Here is a 19,103-nt window from a genome sequence, read left to right as displayed (position 1 = left end):
GGCATATAAAGGCTTCTTTGAAAAGGTTTTTTCGTAAATCCAAACTACCGACCCTAGAAAATTCTGAATTTCGTGAAAAATTTGTTTAACACAAATTAGAAAGGGAGAAATGAAATCTGTTCTTTATGGGAAAATGAGTTTTTCAGTTTTCTATTATTTTAAAATCTTGATTTTTAATACAAATTTTGAGAAAAAGTAGTACCTCTGAACTGAGCTCAGTCCTGACTTCAGAAAAAACCCCAAGCTTTATGTAGAAACAACCACAGTGACAAAAGATAAGAATTCACAATGATTGCAATTTCCATCCATAATCTGCAGCCTGTAACTCATTTGAGCTATCCCTGCCTAGAAATCCTTCCTTAAAATGTATCTAAAAGACAAAACCACGTTCAGTTTTTACTTGAACTATTGTTAGAATTTGACAAGGAATAATAAATTCTGTTTCTTAGAGTGAACATATTTACATACGTGGGTAATTATTAAAACTGTGTGCATGAACATTAATATAAATTTCTCTTTAAAGCATCTGCAAAGAAATAATATTATAAAACAAAAGAAAATAACATTTATTTTATCCCATGGTGGATCAGTAATGCTGTTCAATGCAGGGTTACAACATAATAAACACTTCCCACTAAGCCAAAACCTGAGAGACGGAGTAGACTGATATTTATGGCTTGGACACTTGTCACGAACCAATATCAAATTGGGTTCTCAAGCTTTTTGAACATTATATCAAAATATATATAAGAGTATCAAGAGAGATGTGATTATTTCTGTACATTAAGTTTGAGCTTTGTTGAAAACAAAGGTGTGATAGCAGCAATGCAAGAGCAGGAGTCCATTGGCTGCCTGGTGTAGGATAACGTTTCCTTAATTAGTCCAATACGTCAATTACAGTTTATTCAAATGTACAATTTGACATTCTCACTCTCACCACCCCACTTCAACATTCTAAAAAAGATACAATAAAATCCACAATGTTCTCTGCTCTTACCTCCCACCCCCAAAATATTTTATCTTTGCATGTTGTGCAATTATCACTTTCATCTGCCATGTGCCAGCGTGAGATATTATTGATTTTGCAAATTAAAAGATGGAAAGTTTAAATTCCACTATTACAGAGCTCCACTCAAAACCTGCAGGGGAATGTCCTGTGGAACATCACTCCAAAGACACCCCGCTCTTTATAAAATTGGTGATTTCCTGCTCGTGAAAAGATCAACAGGGTTCACTCTAATCCCAAAGGAAAATATCTTTCAGTTAATATTTGGGATCATAGTGCTCTTTGAAAAATAGGTGCCAAATACTCTCCAGCTGCTGGTAGCCACAGTTCTGATGTCAGGTGGGAGAGGGACTGGATCTTGGATTCCTTAATACTGGCATGCCATCACAGCATTTCAAGGGATGGATTATTTAACAATTTAACATCTAAATTAAGTCTGCAACTGACCATGCCAATTGCCACGGGGCTGTCAAAATGCTCAACTATCTGCATTCATTTAAACTCAGCCTCAGCTGATTAAGAGAAGATGAAACCATTATCATCTTGCAAGTACCTGTAGAATGTGGGATGTAGAGTTCCCCCATGATTTCTAAACGTATATATCCAAACAGATATGCAGAGATTTATGTGTGATTGAAAGATTTATATATATTTTGATAGATTCATACATACAGCTAGAAAAGATGCATGTTTCTAGAGATAACTTAGACATCTTTTTTACTCTTTTAAATGAAGAATCTACTGATCCCCACAGCCATTTTTAAATGTCCCAATGAGATGCAATGAGACTCAGGTGTTGAAAGGCCAATTGATTCAGGATAGGCAAGAAGCAGCTTCAGGAAGATGTAAAGTAACAGCACCAGAATTGCATTACAGGGAAGGAGGTGTAGAACATGCAAAGCTTTTCAAGAAGGTAGACTCATTGCTTCAGATATTTTCGTCTGAGAAACTTCAAAAATTCCAGAATATTTTGATCAAAAAAACCCCCAAATATGTAACTATTACTTGGGTTTACTAAAAGCACATCTATTAGCATACTAAGGAATCTATAGGGAAACTAGCCATTAAAAAAAAAAAAAAGGCATTTAATAAGGTATTACCAAAATATGGATTTTTAAGGACTGTGATAGTTAAGACCAGTTTCATTTGGAAGCTGTAAGTTGCATCTGTGTATTTTGGTTTCCAAATCCATCATGAATATACTTAATTTCAGTGAGAAATTAAAAAGAAAGCAAATACCTAAATTCAGGAGGGCTAAAGAAATGCGTACTCATTTTGATTTTTACATGTTATTCAAACATTCACATACAGAAGGAATGCTGTATCTTTTCGGGAAGACTTGAAAAATACAATAAATAACAAGTAACAAAATTCAGTCATAGACTTTTTAATTACATGGTAGAGATTTTAGAGGTTTTTTTTCAGTTTTCAGTGTAAACTGTCCCCAAAAATTAATTAAAATTTCAAATGAACAAAAAAAGAATAGAAATGTGTATTTTTTTTAAGGAACAGATACGTAGCAGAAATCAGGACTTTTAAAAGGCATCTCTGTGTCTATTTAGTCTATTAGAACGAAATATAATTCTACTACACTATGCATGGATGCTTTGTTTCACATAAGCTTCTGGTCAAAAATTCAGAAATTTTCCAAGTTAAACCTTGGACATCAAATCCTGTGTCACAATATTTATTCCCAAAGTCATAACTTTATTGTGGATATTATTTTAAAGATATTTCATAAGAAGTACTGGTCACAAAGTCACTTCTGAGGAAAAAACCAAACCAGTAAGGATGAAAACAGGAAATTTGCATTTCCTTTAAAAGAGGTTACAGGAAATACTAAGCAGAACTACAGAAATGTTGTTCTTTTGCCAGGAATCTTATCCCATCCTCTGGCATTGCAGAATTACTTCGGCTTCCCCAAAATCACTGCTTTTATTAAGCTTTACTGAGCTGCTCTGTATGGGCAAAACCTTTGTAGTATAATAATTTCCCATCAAAATACACGGCACTGTAGTGCTGTAATGAAGAGCTGTAGGACAGGCTTTAAGAGGCACGGTACTTTCATCTGAAAAGTCTCCTGAAATTCTTTGAACGTTTCCAGGGGATTAATGAGGTATTTTGACAACACAGGAGAAGCGTCTGGTTTTCAAGGAGCCTTATAAGAGGGAAGATTCACATTCTTGAAAATTAAACTGTGTATTTTAAGCCACTAAAAATAACACAATTATTAAAAATTTGGCAGCTCTGAAGAAAAAAAAAATACCAGCAGATATGGGGAAACACATGGAACTACTGAAGAGCGTCAAACTTGAGTACACACGTTTCACAGCATTTCAACATGACTTAAACACCAATTTTAACAGCTTAATTGAATGTTTCTTATTAAAAGGTATCAGAGATGAGCTAAAATAAGAACAAGCTGAACTAGCCAGAGTGGAACTAAATCAAAAGCATTATTCTTTGCAAGTTGGGTGGATTAACTCTGCATGTGTGCATCACTCTCCTTATCCCCTTCAATAACTGTTAAGGTGTTTGGAGGCTTTCAAAACCTTTGGCAATTAGTTGAAGAGAGAGTATTCTTGCTTTTTTTTTCCTCTTTCCAAGACACGCTAAATGATACCATTTATATAAATTTAGAAGAACGTTCATCGCATGCAGCAAAATTAGAACAAATGAATCGCTACACCTACCGTGTTTTTTAAGTATTTTAAAATATTTTTAGGGCATATTCCTGCAAACTACTAGTCCCTTGAATGCCTTAATGCATTGCAACAAGGATATTAGTGTATAAATAAGGGTTCTGTTCAAAAAAGCTTTAGTGAAGAAAGTCGAACTCTAAAGCCTCACATCCATAAATACCTCAATATTCTTGAAAACCCAGAGTGCTTAAATCTTTAAAGGTCTACCCTTTTTTAATCAAGCTGGGCAAGAAACATGTTGAGGAGGCATTTTGAAAACAATTTATAACCCGTTACCCATGAAAATATCCACACTGAGTATTTATACATGCATTTAAGCAAGCTGATATCTCGGGTGTTTGCAATACAGCCTGTGACATGAGAGAGGGATGGGGTCTGCTAATCAGCACCAGGCTACAAGACACTTTAAGTTTCTCTAAGCATTCATACACAATAATTTTTTAAAATAATAATTGCCTTTAGAGTGGGAGCAGATGTACAGAAAAAAGCTGCCTCCTAAATTCTGCTTTTTCAGTCTGCACTGAAGCTAAATATTTTACAGAGGCAGCATCTCTATAATGCTAATGGTTGAACACGACTTTCTGTGGTCAAGTCTCATTATTTATAAAATCTTCTCCAATATCCAGCTTTAGGGACTTGGCTTTTGTCAGGTCTTTCAGCCAGCAAGCGGGAAGAGGAAAAAACCCAACGTGTTCCTTTCCTCAGGAATGCTGATCTACTCATTTTCATAGCTGTTCAGTGGTACTTTTAAAGTCTGCAGTATATTTACAAATAGCATCAATACTGAGGTGAAGGGGGAAGAGTGGGGGGAAAGGATAGACTTCGTCATCCTCCTCCCTATTCTCAATAGAGTTCTAGATGTGTTTAAGGGCAAAAATTCCACCCCAATATGTTAGTTTCGTTAATCCTTTTCTTATGATCTTGCTTGCCTGGCTAGGGAAATTATGCAAAAAGTAATAAAAGTTCTAATTCAATTTCCATGTTAAGAGATGGATTTGGAGAAAAAAAAAAATCAGAAACCATATTCTTTGTGTTTACTAAGAGATATGCACTCCAACATTTAGTGTCATGGAGCTGGAGTTAAAACCAGAAACGGCAAAGATAATTTAGCTGCATGAATGCCTGCTCTTCAGTAAAATGCTGCCAAAATTAAATAGGAATGAAACAGCACTTTGTAGTCATTGGTCGCTCAGCGGGGTTTGCGTAGTTAAAAACCTAAGTGAAAAGGGTGATTGACCTACATTGCAACTAGCTTAGCACAGCTGTACTTTCATATTTCTGCTGCATCCGAGGAAGCTCATTATTTAATACAACTGAGTTACATGTAATTGTCGGTCTTTTATTTTACACTTCTAGAGGCCAGATATTAATCTCAAATGTGCAGCAGGCGTTACCATGCATCTGGAAACATCCACGGCTGCCCATTTGCAGGCGAGGCTAAGAGAAGGGATGGCACACATTTGCACCTGAAATTAGGAGGCTGCCCAGGGGCAGGAGAACCTCACAAATATGCAGAAATAAAATGAGCAGATGGAACAGAATGCAAATCCCTTGGCACCCCAAAGGCAAACGCTCTGCTGTTTCCCTATTGTTTTGAGCAGAAGCAGCCCAGAACGTGCAACCAAAGCACATTTCACACAACTCATACCTGCGGTTTAAATAAGTAATAACATTCCAGTTAACAACCAGTTTGACATGTTAACAGCCCAAGGGCTGTTAACATAATGACTGGTCATTAATGGCAGTAATGACAGATTTCAAAGGGAATATTGTGCTTGTAAATGGACACGCTGCCAGTCAGAAGAGAGGACAGAGCAGGATAGGCTGATGCATTAAGATGTCACCGTACAGCTCTGGAGGAAAAGAAGGGGAGAAAAAAAATTTCTTGCATATTTCACTTACTATAAATGGACTTGAAATATTGGCGTAAACCTAAGTTCCTTAAATTAAGTCTTCACTTTCTAACCCAGGAGTGCAGGAGCAGAAGAAGAGGCCTGCAGGGGAATTATACTCTGCATATCATTTTCGCAGAGTGTGTTATTTCTAACATTGAGCCCTTTCTTTACTCAAGTCAGTTCCCATCCTCGTTAACAGAATGGAACTCGTTCCTGCCGCGGCCACCCCGAAACCCCGGAATCCTACACCACCTTGGAAACTTCTGGAGTGCCCAACAGGAATCAGATTCCACGGCAAAGCCTCTCACACCCGCATCATCTTTCAAACTCATTGCTTCATTAAAGAGTCCTTCCATTCCCTCAATCTGTCCCAGTCTGGAGAAAAAAGGTTTTAATGTAGTATAATTAACTAATTTTACCAAAGGAGGCAGCTAAAGCAAAGCAAGTTTTGAAGTTCTGAAGATGCAGAGTATTTGTAAGAAGCTCAAAGTGGGGACCTCAGGGCTCAACTGCAGCACGAGAGTGTGCATCAGGGCTCACAGAGGGTGTCGTTTATTTTGGCAGGCATCTCTAAATGAAAGATACTGGAAATATTTTTGCAAACAGGCAAAGACACAATCACAACCCTTATGAACTTAAACATGAGTGCTAAAGCACCCAAACTGGCTACATGATTGCTTGTAGTATCTGTAGAAAGCCTGTCTTATTGAAAGGCATAATGAACACTGAGAGACAAGTTAATAAGCAATTTTACTCTTTATAGTATCGTTCAAGCCACATATCCTCTAGAGGGCACCACATAAATTAATAGGAAGCCAGAACCGTTTTATATGCAGCGAAGATTCCCTTTATGGTTAAAAAGAAAAAAAAAAACCCAAGAAGATAGTTTGAAACCATAATCGAACTCTAACGTGATCATTAGTACAATGCAATTTTCTCCTTAAATTCATATCAAGTGGGTTGCTAAATATGGAAGCTTATTTGACTACAAAGCTAGAGAAAATTTAACTAGTTTGTACATTAGCACTAAAAAGATCACTTTTATAGGTTCACTGCATAACTAAGTAGATAAGATGCAATGAGGCAAATGACTATCTGCAATTACCTTAAGTGCATCAGTTTGAAGTTTAGTGTAAATACCAAGTTTAAAATCTATGCACTCACGAGTATCACTCAAAAAAACAAAAAATGAAAGTCATAACGAAATAGCTTCATTAAGACTCAATAAATCCTGAGACAAAAATCCAAAACATCTTAAAACAAATTATAGGATTTCTCATGTATGCTGGTTTCACGTGCAAAAGTAAAAAGTGTTATGTATGAAGGAATAAATGAAACACCAGTTTGAATGTGATCATGACAGACAGAAAAAAAAAAAATCTCCTTTCTCTGAATCACTTAGTATGAGTTAAAACAATCTGTTTAGCAAAATATTTACTCCTGTTACACCCTCAAAGACCAGAGAGCAAGAGTGTGTGTGAATGCATCTGTGCTGGGGAAATGCTTTGCTCATTTCTTTACTACCACATAATTTCTGGTTTTGATTTTAAACATTTTATTTCAAAACATTAGATCTACTGCACTAGCACTTGGGAGATTCAGTGAGCTCAAAGTCTCCAGTAAATTTGGAACTCAGATGAAACAGCCACAGCAGTTCTCTCACTCCTGCAGGCATTTGTTGTATAAAGATTATTAAGATGGGTTTTTAAAATTGGGATGTTACATCCCTGCACCGAAACCTTTTTCAAACCCTCTCTACACACCTAAAGACCACAAGCAACCTAAGTTCATGTGCAACAACTCCCTTCTGTTCCAACAGTTTTTAAAAATGAGGTTTTGTTACCTACTACTTTGGCAGCTTTTCCACAACGGGTTCAAGATGCAGCCTCTATGCTAAATTCCCAACACTCTATCTCGGGTTCAGTTCAGAGCTTTAACAGGTAGCAGAGTACTTTTACCATTAAGTAGTCTAAATCCATTTGAAGAACCTGATCTGCCTTTTAGCCCCAGCTCAACAAATGCACAGTGCCTTTGTAAAGGTTTTTGTTCCACTCTTTTTTTTCTAGAGGTGGTTACGTGGAGAGCCAGAGTACCAATAGCTGTCAGTGCTTTAGTCTTGATTCCTGTTCCTACCTACTCATGGTGTATAACTTGGGAACTGATCAGTGTGTGGGAACCTCCTGCTTGCTACCTGTACTTAAGTGGAACTTGGAAGTTAATGCATTCAAAAAGAATTTTAATTTTCCCCCATGGATTAGCGACTTCAATGTCCCTTTAAAAGGAAAAGGCTTTACTAAAGGGGCAGGGGAAATATTCCCAGAAGTCCACCTTAGCCTGGAGCAGTTAGTCTCATTAGACCCCCTCCACAGGGAATGGAGGAAACGTGTTACTGTAGGAAATAGGTGCTCGGGATCACCCCAGAGAAGCCTTTTCTCTCTATTTACTATTGAGAGCCCAGGGAGACTAAACTTCCCAGTTAAACTTACATCCTGTAAAGCAGCGCTATTGACACACAATTTGTAGATAAACTATCCTGGTGCTGCTCATCAGTGCTTTGCTATGAGTTATTCCTCAAATACTTTTGAGGATGTGGATCCACAAGGAAACAAGGAGATAGAAAAGTGGGCGCCGATTTGCTGCCTCTAACAAGTGGCCATAGATTAGCCAGCATCCCATCTGGGCCACCAAGTGAAACAAGGTGCAGAGTGGAAGAGAACTCAGAGTCATGGCTATTAAAAAAAGGGGAAGTCAGTTGGTTATCTTGATACAGCTTCTAACAGCTGAGTGCCAACACTCATAAAAGCTTGAGTGCCACAAAAGAAATCCCTTGGCAAACTAAGAACAAAAGCAAAGGTGGGTGAAACGTTCCTCACCTGCAGGGCTCCAACCCTGCCCTGAAGCTGGGTGGAAACCACATGTCTGGTTTCAGGCTGCCACACCTGGCCACCACTGTGCTACCAGGAGGAGGAGGGGGTGCAGGAGACCACCACCTCCCCAGGAGCATGATGCTGTGGGAAGCAGTGGGGAATCACTCTCTTCTACACCAGTATCAGAAATGTGGCAACCACCTCCACAACCTGGTTGTGTACACTTTTTGACTCGGATTTTAATTTAATCTCCATATTTCAGTATTTGTTTCATCTCATCTCCACAAATGCAGCCCTGCCTGTGTGAGAGCAGCCCTGCAGGAAGGGCTGAACAGATTTGCCAAGTTTGTCAGCAAACGGAAGATGGCCGTGACCTACCTCAGATAGTCTCTGCGACAAAGGATCAGGTTGGCTTTGGTGTACAAGGTAGAGCCCACCTCCCCCAGGCGACAGTCACAGCAGGCACATTTCAGGCAGTCTTCATGCCAGTATTTGTCCAGGGCCTTTAGAAGATATCGGTCTTTAATCTTACGGTTGCAGCCAGCACAACCTTTCGGCTTGGTGTCTGGCTGGACTGAGAGCATTTGTATACCTGAAATACAGTAAGACAAGAGGAGACTGAAAATAGATACTCTCTCAAGCACAAAAAAATCTCTTGCCCTTTTCTTCCTTGCTGCTCCCCCCCCCCCCCCCCCCGCCCAGTTCATTTAAAAGTCAATGGTGTAGGTAGGATAAAATAACCTAGTCAGTCCACACCAAGCTGAAAACAAGGTTAAGATAAATCTGAGAGCAGAAACTTCCGCTGCTCTAAGTTCCACAGCTTCTTTTTAACACCTCATTTACCTGGTCTCTTTGCTGAAAAGAAATAAAATTTAAAAAAAAAAACCCAAACCACGAAATATTAAAACAGTTGAAAAGTCATCCAATTTCAGCCACAGTATCCAATATTTAGCAACTCAAAATTTAAATAAACAGCACATCTCCAATACTTAGCAAGCCAAAATTTAGATAAACAGGATATCTATATGGCAAACACAGTTAAATCCACATATTTGGACTTATTTGCACTATCTTTATAAAATATAAAAGAACTTCAGTTTTTAAAGAAAAAAAGATTGGAGCACGGAGCAAGAGTTTCTGAGAGATTTGACACAGAAATTTTGATGCTGGCAAGAGGGTGTTTTGTTTAATATTTTAGTTCTTTTTAAACATATCAATGAAGTGACGAGATTTCCAAAGACTTCAGTACCAGCAACGCCAGTCACAATGTGCAGCGTAAGGACCTTCTGAAAAATCTGACTTAAAATAATCTGTACAAGGTCAGAGAGGTTCTAGATTGTCAAGAAAAAAAAAATGCTGCCCCGCTTTCCAATCACAGTACAGCAGTGTCCATCAAGCATATATACACCTTTTGATGCGATAGCAGAGAGCATTTAAAAAACCATTCAAACACCCGAAACACTGTTTAATGGACAGAACCGGTGAAAAGTGGAACAGAGTTGAGCAATGTTACTCAGAACAGCACAGCCAGCTTCCAGGGATCCATCCAAAAATCAATTGCCCTCGGCTTTACAGTAAATAGGGAGAGGTCACTGCCCCAAAGTGCTCACTCACTGGTCTCTCTGGTTAGCTGCACGAGCTGCCATCCCAGAGCACTCAGACTAATTATCTCACAGTTACCTCTTAGGATAAGCAGAAATAATAGCCCTGTGGATATTTCAGTGGGCGTCAAACAGGCGCAGGAGAGAAGGGAAGAACCGACACACTCTTCAATAGTAGGTTTCCTCTATTTTTCGTTTTAAAGCCAGTGATGTGACTTCAAAAAGATGCTACTCACTAGAGTGCACCTGAATATTGCAATGAGAATTTGTCAAGACTGGGGAACGAATGCTGTTGCCTTGTTGGCAAATCTCACTCCAGCATTTGGGGTTTGGAGCCCTATATTTATCCAGAGACTGGGAAAGGTTGAATAGAGTCTCATAGCAAAGAAGAGAAAATTCAAGAGCCCCTCATCGTGAACGCTCCACTACCTGGAGTTAAGAAAGCTTGGCAGTGTCAGTTTCTATCAGCAGACCTTGGCTGGGGCTATGACACCCCACCACAGACAGGCAGGCTCAGGGCACTAGAACACAGACGAGCTGGGGTTTGTTCGGTTTGGTTCATGTTTGCTTTTTTGAAATCTCCCATAAGAAAAACATGAAAATGAACACAATCTTTGAAGCAATGGCAGAGCGTGCCTTTATAGATATTAAGTCTAAAAATACAGGAGGCTGAGGCATCCCAGGGATCTCCATACAGGTGTGTGTAGAACACATGGAATTTACGTGGAATGCAGCGACTGCATGGCCAGCTCAGTGACTTTCCAGCATTCCCAAGCTGAACTCCTAAGTCCCACCTGCAAAGGTGATCGTTGAATTAGAAATAGTAGTTCTCATTGCAACATATGAGCACAGCAGCCTTGCTCCTCTCTTTGCAATGCAGCCTATCACACACCTTGGGGTGACACCTTTTTCTGGTGAAGAAGCTGTTCAGTGGTGTGCAGGCAGTTCTGCCCGCAGACACCCCAAAGTACCCCAGCAGTGCTGCTGCACAACACCTAAATCTCATGACAGAAGTGTAAAGTCGGTATTTTTCTACCAAGCAGAGTAAAAATTGTCAGTGCTGCCCCTCCCATCACTCCTCAGTTGATGTTCATAGCTCCTCACCACTCCTAAGATCTGTCTCTCATTCCCAAGCGGGAGGATGAGATCCAGTGACCTGTGCTGGGCTCCACAGTCTGTGGCAGATCTGGGAATGAACGCGCACATTTCCTCTGGAGAAAGCACCATGAGACAAAGGCTGAGCCTTTACAGCATTTTCAATTGACAGGTGACTCCCCTGAAACCAGGGTACATCCATGAAACAGCAAAGTAACATGACTACAAATAAACGAGTCATAATAATGAAAATATCAGAGATTTTTTTGGTAAGGAACCTATACCAGACTGTAAAGGGAAGTCCTGCTGAAACTCTAAAAACATCACTTGCTCGAAAAGCCTTAATCTGTAATGTTGCTTATCACAGTAGAGTGTAAATATCCACTAGGTGCCAACAACAGGCTTATCCCCAGACCCTCTCTTTGGCCATGTAGAGGACAAATGCATGAAATCAGTCACAATTTGTATGAACTTCTTGTAACTCAGTTTAAAAAAAAAAAAAAAGTTTAGAAGCATGAAGGGCTGTTCTAGGACTTTAATCTTTAGCTCGAGGGAAACCAGAATAAACTAGGAGCTAACACAGTTAAAGGCTTTAACGAAAAAAATCTTAATGTAAAAATTTCATCGCCTGATAAGGAAGCGGGTTAGAGAGTGGAGGCTGACAGTCTCTGATCCAGGCTGATCTACTGTCCTGAGCTGTCTGAAGGGAAGAAGATGCCACAGAAACACAGCCAAACAACTGAATGTCTGAGCAGATTGCAGTAATCAAGCCTGATAATTCCCAAGGTATATGCTGCAAACATGAGGTTATTGTATTACAAATAAAACTGCAGCTTGCACAAAGCCTGCACAGCTTTTGAGATACTTACTACATGAGGAAAGTAGGCAGAGCCCTGTCATTCACACAATGGTGAGCCCAAAACCTTCTCGTAGGGGCAACTGCAAAGAGGCAAACACCCCAAGGAAGGAGCATTTGCAACCCTGCATGTCTGTTTTCCTGAGGCAGAGAGAGAAGGTGGTGCTGACACCCCACTGGCAGCATATCCAGATTAGGGATTCTATCTGCAGCAGCTTTTGGAGGGAAGGAATGCTTTTCTTCTCTGACAGATCTGATCTGTTCTCACTCTACATGCCATGAAGCTGGTTCTATTTTATAATTTAAAATTCCCCAAACTACTGCTTCATTGTAAAAAAGAAAAAAAAAAATAAAAAGAAGTTATGCTTTTTTGGAAGTGTAAAAGGGTTCTAAACAAAGTCAAGAAGTGTTTGACATTTCCCTGAATTTGAAAATGTCCTTGTCTTCACACACCCTGTTTAAATCTCTTAGTTTTGACAAGAGTATATTTTATTACTAATTTTTCCCCCTCTATTGTATGAGCCACCCTAATGCAGATCACCTCACAGACCTTCTCTCTCCCCTTTAACATTCCCATAAGATCTCCGATGCAGTTGGACTTTTCAGATCCGTGCTCGTGTATTTTTAGCTCTCCCTTAATTTGGCAATAAGAATACCTTGCAGCTTACTGTCAGCCAGCTTTTCACAGGCTGTGGTTTAAGTACTCATTTATTTCCTAGGACATGGGAAGGGCCTTTTCAGAGGCTGACAGCATCCACAAACCCATCCAAACTGCTCATTCCTGAAATATCAGGTGGCAGTGCACAGCACTGCTGCCTGACTGCCTTCCTCTCCCCCTCCCCCAGGAAAGCTGAGCTTATGGAGCACTTTCAAAACATCATACAATTCCCTAAGTGCTACACCCAGGCAGTAAAAAAAAAAAAAAAAAAAAAAAAAAAAAAAAGGAAAAAAAAAAAAAAAAAAAAGAAAAATCAAACCCAGCTTTCCCTTCAGTTCTGCAGAGTTCTACCCATGCTCTGCATCACAGAGCAGATCTGTTCTCAGAACTGAGAAATTTCAGTGCCTAGTCTGTCACTGTCAAACAAACCCTTTTTATTTCACCCCAATATGCTTTCAGGGCTTCCTCTACCCTTCCCTCCACTCCCTCCCTTCCTCCACCCTCAGTCCCCAGGATACTGCACATAAACTGCAGAGCTGTGGCAGGAATGAGACTTCTTCATCACCATTCACCACCTTTAGGATTTTTGAAGGGAAAACTTAAAAAACCCGACTTGCAGGTTTTCAGATTTTTCTCAATCTCCCCAAACAAGTTCCATGTAACTGACTCCCCTCCCTGTTTATTGTTATTATCGTGTGATGAAACACTGTCAACTGATTTGTAACTATGATTTCATGATAAAGAGGAATGGTTGCTGGAAAAAGCTAAATTAGGCTCCCGGGGAAGGCAGAGAAGCAAAAATTCATCTCGCTCAAATCATCGCCCTTCTCAAAAATCAAAGGGAATGAAGATTTGATGTAATGAACTATATTGTGTTGGTGATTTAGAAGCATCTGTAAGAGGGATTAGTCCCTGAGGGTGCTGAGCGTGGCATGAGACACTCAGAACTCGGTTCTTGTTTGTGGTACAGGCAGTCCTTGGGAGGAATAGCTGGATATTATGCAATGGATCTCTCACAAACTTTTAAAGACCACTCTTCCCCCCTTTTTCAGAAGCATGCACACAGTTCTACCAAAGACAGTAGCACAAGCAGCACACAAGGGCAAACTTGCCTCTACTTAGGAAAAAAAAGAAAATTGAAAAATCAGTTTGGAGCAAATTAAGTATTGGGTGCATCAGTCTTTAAAAGCAAACTGACAGACAACATGCAGTCAACAAGAGAGTTAGGGGTCTAGAAGAAGATAAAAAGAATACTTTTCTGGTGTTTTCCCACTTTGTAGCTTCATCCTAAAAGCATTCAGAGCTCCAGTAATTCAGGGCAATACACACGGACTCGGGAAAAAAAGAAAAAAAGTTGAGGTTTCAGAAGCTAAGAAACATTTCAGAACTCATATGTAGCACATCAGGAGTCGTAACTAGTTTTAGATTGGCATGTAAATTGTTCAGTGGAAAATTCTTATTGCCTCCGAGACCCTGCTATTCTGAGTTATTTGACAGTTTAAGGGAAATCATAATTAAAAAAAGAGACATAAATAATAGCCTGTGCAGTGTGGTGCACAGAAATAAGTGGAACCATTTCATTTAAACTCTGGTGAGCTTTTAATTGCCTGGATTGCATTGTGAACCAGCCTAACGGTTGATTGCCTCCATTATGCTCTCTTGTTCTGTGCCATTCATCCGCACAGTCTCAGCTTCTGTAGTTAACACAACAAAGTAACCGCAACTCCATAACACTCGGGGTTTTTTAAAAAAATAAAAGTAAGGATTTCAGCACTCTGAATATAGCCTCCTCTGTATACTTTTGAGTAAATTTTCCGTGGTGTATATAACTAAACTTCACCTCCTGCCCCTTCTCCTACAGAGGAATCTGCTTTTTTTTCTTTATTATTTTTGATTTTTTTTTCCTTTCTAAATAAAGGATATGGGTTGGGAAGGAAAGGATAAAAAAAAAAAAAAAGAGGTTAGGCAAAAAATATAAATGGGAATGCAGTCCCATAGCTGGGAGCAGTGATACAGATTAAAAGAATTTGGCCAACATGGCTAGTCGATTGCCAAGAGACACCAAACAAAAGATTTCTCTTCTTCTTTCCCCTTCTCTTTTTGAAAGCTAGATTGGGCCTAAAAGCTTGTTTCTCTCTGTTCACTGGCCCAGAGCATCCCTGCAGGCTGTAGCCCCCTAAGGGACAACACAGCAAATAGATGTACCCAGATCTCAGGGACTGGAGCTGCTGAGCTATGTTCCTACCCCTGGCGTGTCCCCCCATCTCTATCCCCCAGCCCCCCCGCCCCCACCACTCTCCCCCTCCTTTTTTAGAGCAGTGGTGCTGGGAACCAATTTGATTCCCTTTTTCTCCAATGCAGCTGCAAGGCTCAGAGATACTGACATTTTTCCACTCTTATCAGTTTAATTACAGTTACCATGGCAGCAAAGTGCTAGTGCTTGGCAAAGGCCAACAAGAGATTTGCAAGACTGAGTTCAATTTTGATGCAGCTCACATGCAAAATAATAATAAAAAAAATAAAATAAATAAGAAACATATACTCCGCAACAAAGAATCCCTTTTTCGGAGTTAGACACTCAAGCCTTTTATGCCAATTCCTTCCCGAGCATCACAAGGATGGGGAGAGGGAGGTGTCGGGGACAGCACGTCGCGATGTTTGTTGCACGGAGCAAAACGAATCGGTTTAAAGAGCCGTCCTACAGAGCTGTCCTAGGAAGGGGTATTTCGGCTCTCCTCAGAGCACACGCTGGCACAGCCGCTGGCCGCGGCAGCGCGGTGAGGATGAAGAGGAAGAAGAGGAAGGAGGAACCCCCCCGCCTCCCCCCGGGAGCGCACCGCTGCGCGCCAGCGCCGGGCGCCGCCGCCTTACCAAAACTTTTCTCCTTTTTCTGCATGAGTTGATTTACGGGCGCCCGGAGAGCTCCTTCTCATTGAAGCACCAAATCCCGGCAAAAGTAGCAAGTGCTTCCTCGGCTCGGGTCAAGTGAGCGGGAGCGCGGCGCGCCGCAGCGGGGGCGGGGGGCCAGGGATGAGGATGAGGATGGGGGGGACGGCACACCCCGAGCCGCCGGCCCCGCGCGGCGGTGGCGAGCGACAAAGCCACATGCTCCCCTAACTCTGCCGTAAGCCTATAATCCCAGCGGTCTCTTAGCTTTGTTGTAACAAATGGGTTTGATTAAACTGTCACATGCGGCGTTAGCATACCGTATCGTGCTGGCTAGGAAGGGAGAAGGGGGGGGGGGGGGGGGGGGGGAGGGAGAAGAGGGAAGAAAAAGAAAAAAAAAAAAAAAAAAGAGGAGAAAAGAGAAATGCTGGCGGGCAGACAGAAGTACCAACGCTGCCCAACACCAGCCTGGCTGCCCTTGCGTCTCGCCGGTCCGGGAGAACGAGGATGCGGAGCCCGGACCCCGCAGCCCGTGCGCGTCCCGGCCGCCCCCCGGGCTCCCCGCCCCGCTCCTGCCTCCGCTCTGCCCAAGGGGTTAACCCTGCACCGAACCACTTGCAAATTAAACTGCTGTACGGGGAGGCTTGTGGATTAAAGCCGGGGAGTGGGAAATTAACCGACTCCCTTGATAATTCAGAGCATGTTTCGAGAAGCTCTGGAAGAAGCAAGAATAATAATAACAACAATAACAACGGGGAGGGGGGTAGTGGTGGGGCTGCAATTCATTGTTAACTTTGACTGCTATTTCTCGAGACATACAGTCGGATGGGTTTCGCTCAGCATCCTCTGCTTGCATGTATTTCATGTCTCATCATAAAAATAATGAAGCCTCACATGATTTAAACAAAACAGTCTCAGCAGAGCTGCAGCTTGAGTGAAAGTTGCAGTGCAGAGATGTGTGTGTGTGTGTGTGTATTGCAGCCCCGGCTTATGACTCAGAGAGGGAGAGAGGGAGAGGGGGAGAGAGAGGGAGAGAGAGAGAGAGAGAGAGAGAGAGAGGGAGAGAGAGAGAGAGGGAGAGTGATGCAGGCACACATACACAAATGACCCAAAGCTTATGTACACAGTTGCCTCACTTACCTTCTCAATTAAGCGATACAGGGGAGGCAGTTCAATAAGCACAGTGGCTGCTTTGTAGCTCTTCTCCTTGGAAAAGGTCAAAAAGAAGCATTGTTTGGGGAAAAAAATAAAGAGGGGGTGGGAGAGATGGGGAGGGAGATCGCTATTCTTTAAGTTTAAAATAATGAGGTCCTCAAGGATCCGCCAAGTAATTGTGTTGACCGCATCCGAGCTACAGGTGTCCTCCTTTTAGTATCTTGCAGTCCAAGGCTGTCTGTCTCCGTCCTGGCTGAAGACAACTTACCTAAAGCAGCGTGTGAGGAGCCGAGTTGAATGAAGTCAGGGCTTTATCAGCTGCAAAATGCAATCCCTTACCAGCCAGACATAATACAGCGAAAGAAAAGGTCACTCAGTTATTACTGAGCCAGCAGAGCCCAGGCAGCTCTTGTGGAAGACCACAGAGAAGCAGCTCCCTTCCGATTTAAGGCTATTTACCTCTCTCCCCCTCCACCCACCCACCCACCCTTCCTCTCCCCCCTTCCCCCTCCCAACTCCCCCTTTCGCTCTCTCTCTCTCTCTCTCCCTCTCGCTTTCTCTCTCGTTCTGCAGCTCGCTCAAGTACAGCCGCCCTCGGAAAGTGCAAAGCAGCCAGGAGACAGATTGGGCTTTGTTGGTAATTTCCCATGGTGAAAATTTACAAGCCTGCAAGTGCAGTCAGCAAAACCACATGCATATGCTAGACACAAACACCAGGGACACACACACACGCACACACAAGTGACCTCTGCCGAAGCGGCTCAGGATCACCTTCCCAGAAAGTGCTCCAGGAGCAGACCCGGGCATCCAGGGGAGCGCTGAGCCCCCCACCCCGCCATCACTCCTCCCAAAGTACTTGGCTTAAACAAAACCAGAAGTTGCCCACGCAAAAAGGAAGAAGAAAAAAAAAAAAAGGGGGGGGGGGGGGCGCGAGATCCATATCTCTCTATTAATGAGTAATGAGAAAAATCCCTGAAGGTGAAAACTCTGCCTGTCTCCGTGCTAGATCTGAGCTGCTCAGAAGGCAGTGGAAACTCCGGTGTGAAAGTTTCCCGCTCCCCGCACGGTCCCCGGCTGTGCCACCCCCGGGCCCCGCTTGCCACATGCCACCCCCCTCACTGCACTTTTGGAGCTGAATGCTAAAGGAAGCCAAGCCATTTTCCCCTCTACAGCATCCTCGTCCCGGGAGCTGAAGACAGATCCTCATTCTCTACCTAGTGTTGGAGGCGGGAAGGGGGGGGGGGGGGGGGAGGACGGAAATAATGGACATGGGGTTTGTTATAGGTGCTGAACACCCTTGACCACAAGACAGACAGACATGCAGACACACGAGAGGTAGAGCAAGCATACTTTGATATCCAGTCACGCTCACAGATGATTGTTTCTTCGTGTTTTATAATAAAGATGTTGAGCCTAGCCTACTGTAAATAAAGTTAAAAAGATCCAAAGCATCTTCCTCTAAGAGCCATCTGCAGTTGGAGAAAGACCAGATTAAGAATTTGTGAATACAGTTTTCAGACTTCAAAGTGAATATCTGTTGTCTGCTATTAGAAGCACCACGCTAGATTTCCACAAAGCTTTGAAAGATGTCAGCTTACAATATACCCTAAATTTGAATGACACTCATATTATAGAAGTCTTTCAAGACCCAAGAAAGATTTAAAAGCATTGAAGTGCTCTGCCATCTACACCCCTCCCTCGTATAATCCAGCAGCTCTAATAAAAATCAAAGCAACCTCAGAAATGTATATGTTTAGGACAGGTTCTCCCCCCCCACACACACACCCAGTAAGTTTCTTTTTTTTTTAATACAAATAAATATACATATATAAAGATTCCTGTAACAAGCATACTGTGCAACGAACAATTCCTAAATCTCTTGCCCCCTCTCCCTCTAAGTAGTAACAAAACTCAGCCACAACCAACCTGAGCAAGAACCCGAAAAGCACAACCAGAGGCAGCAGACTAACAGAGCCCCTTTCTGCTGATTTGATCTGCACATAGAGAAAAGCCAAACTTGTCAGAAACCTGCTCCTCTCCTGCATGCACCCATACGCTCAGGAGAGCCTCACTTTCCTCTGTTTGTAGACTACCTCTGCCACAACTACTCTGGAAATACAGCAGTGTGAGTGTGTGTGTGCCTCTCTCCACCAATGCACTTGGAGAAGGAGAAGAAAAGAGGGAGGGAGAAGTTATGTGTGGGGAAAGGGAGAAATAAAATCAAAACAAATGGTACAGCTAATGAGGACAATTAAATTAATTATGTTCAAGGAGATGAGATTTTTTTTCCCTCCAACTGTATGATCTGTTACCCCTCGCTGGCAACTGCTGCTCTGTAATTCATGGCAACTGATTAGTGCATCTATGCAAATCTTTGTTTAA

The 19,103-nt window shown here is 41.9% G+C and overlaps 1 protein-coding gene across 5 annotated transcripts in view; it reads right to left on the bottom strand.

Annotated features, from left to right (window-relative positions):
• Nucleotides 1–17,621, bottom strand: part of LMO3 (LIM domain only 3) — a 61,208-nt gene extending 43,587 nt beyond the window's left edge. Inside the window, exons 1-3 of one of the 5 annotated variants that reach the window (XM_066184441.1) lie at nt 17,468–17,621; nt 16,707–16,989; nt 8,849–9,062 (exon numbers count right to left, since the gene is read on the bottom strand). In XM_066184441.1, the coding sequence (XP_066040538.1) occupies nt 8,849–9,054 (206 nt within the window). In that variant the 5' untranslated portion in view covers nt 9,055–9,062; nt 16,707–16,989; nt 17,468–17,621. Of the gene's footprint in view, nt 1–8,848; nt 9,063–13,934; nt 14,919–15,551; nt 15,916–16,706; nt 17,147–17,467 lie in introns of those variants that run through there. The other 4 variants (XM_066184442.1, XM_066184445.1, XM_066184440.1 and 1 more) reach the window with 4 other exon arrangements.
• Nucleotides 17,622–19,103: the final 1,482 nt, after the last annotated feature.

This window comes from Chamaea fasciata, unplaced genomic scaffold (genome assembly GCF_029207755.1).
Source record: "Chamaea fasciata isolate MVZ Bird 193981 ecotype frontalis unplaced genomic scaffold, bChaFas1.0.hap1 SCAF_5, whole genome shotgun sequence".
In the NCBI taxonomy this organism is placed as follows: Eukaryota; Metazoa; Chordata; class Aves; order Passeriformes; family Sylviidae; genus Chamaea; species Chamaea fasciata.
Note: the sequence above shows the minus strand (reverse complement) of the source record. Positions and strands in the feature narration are given on the sequence as shown.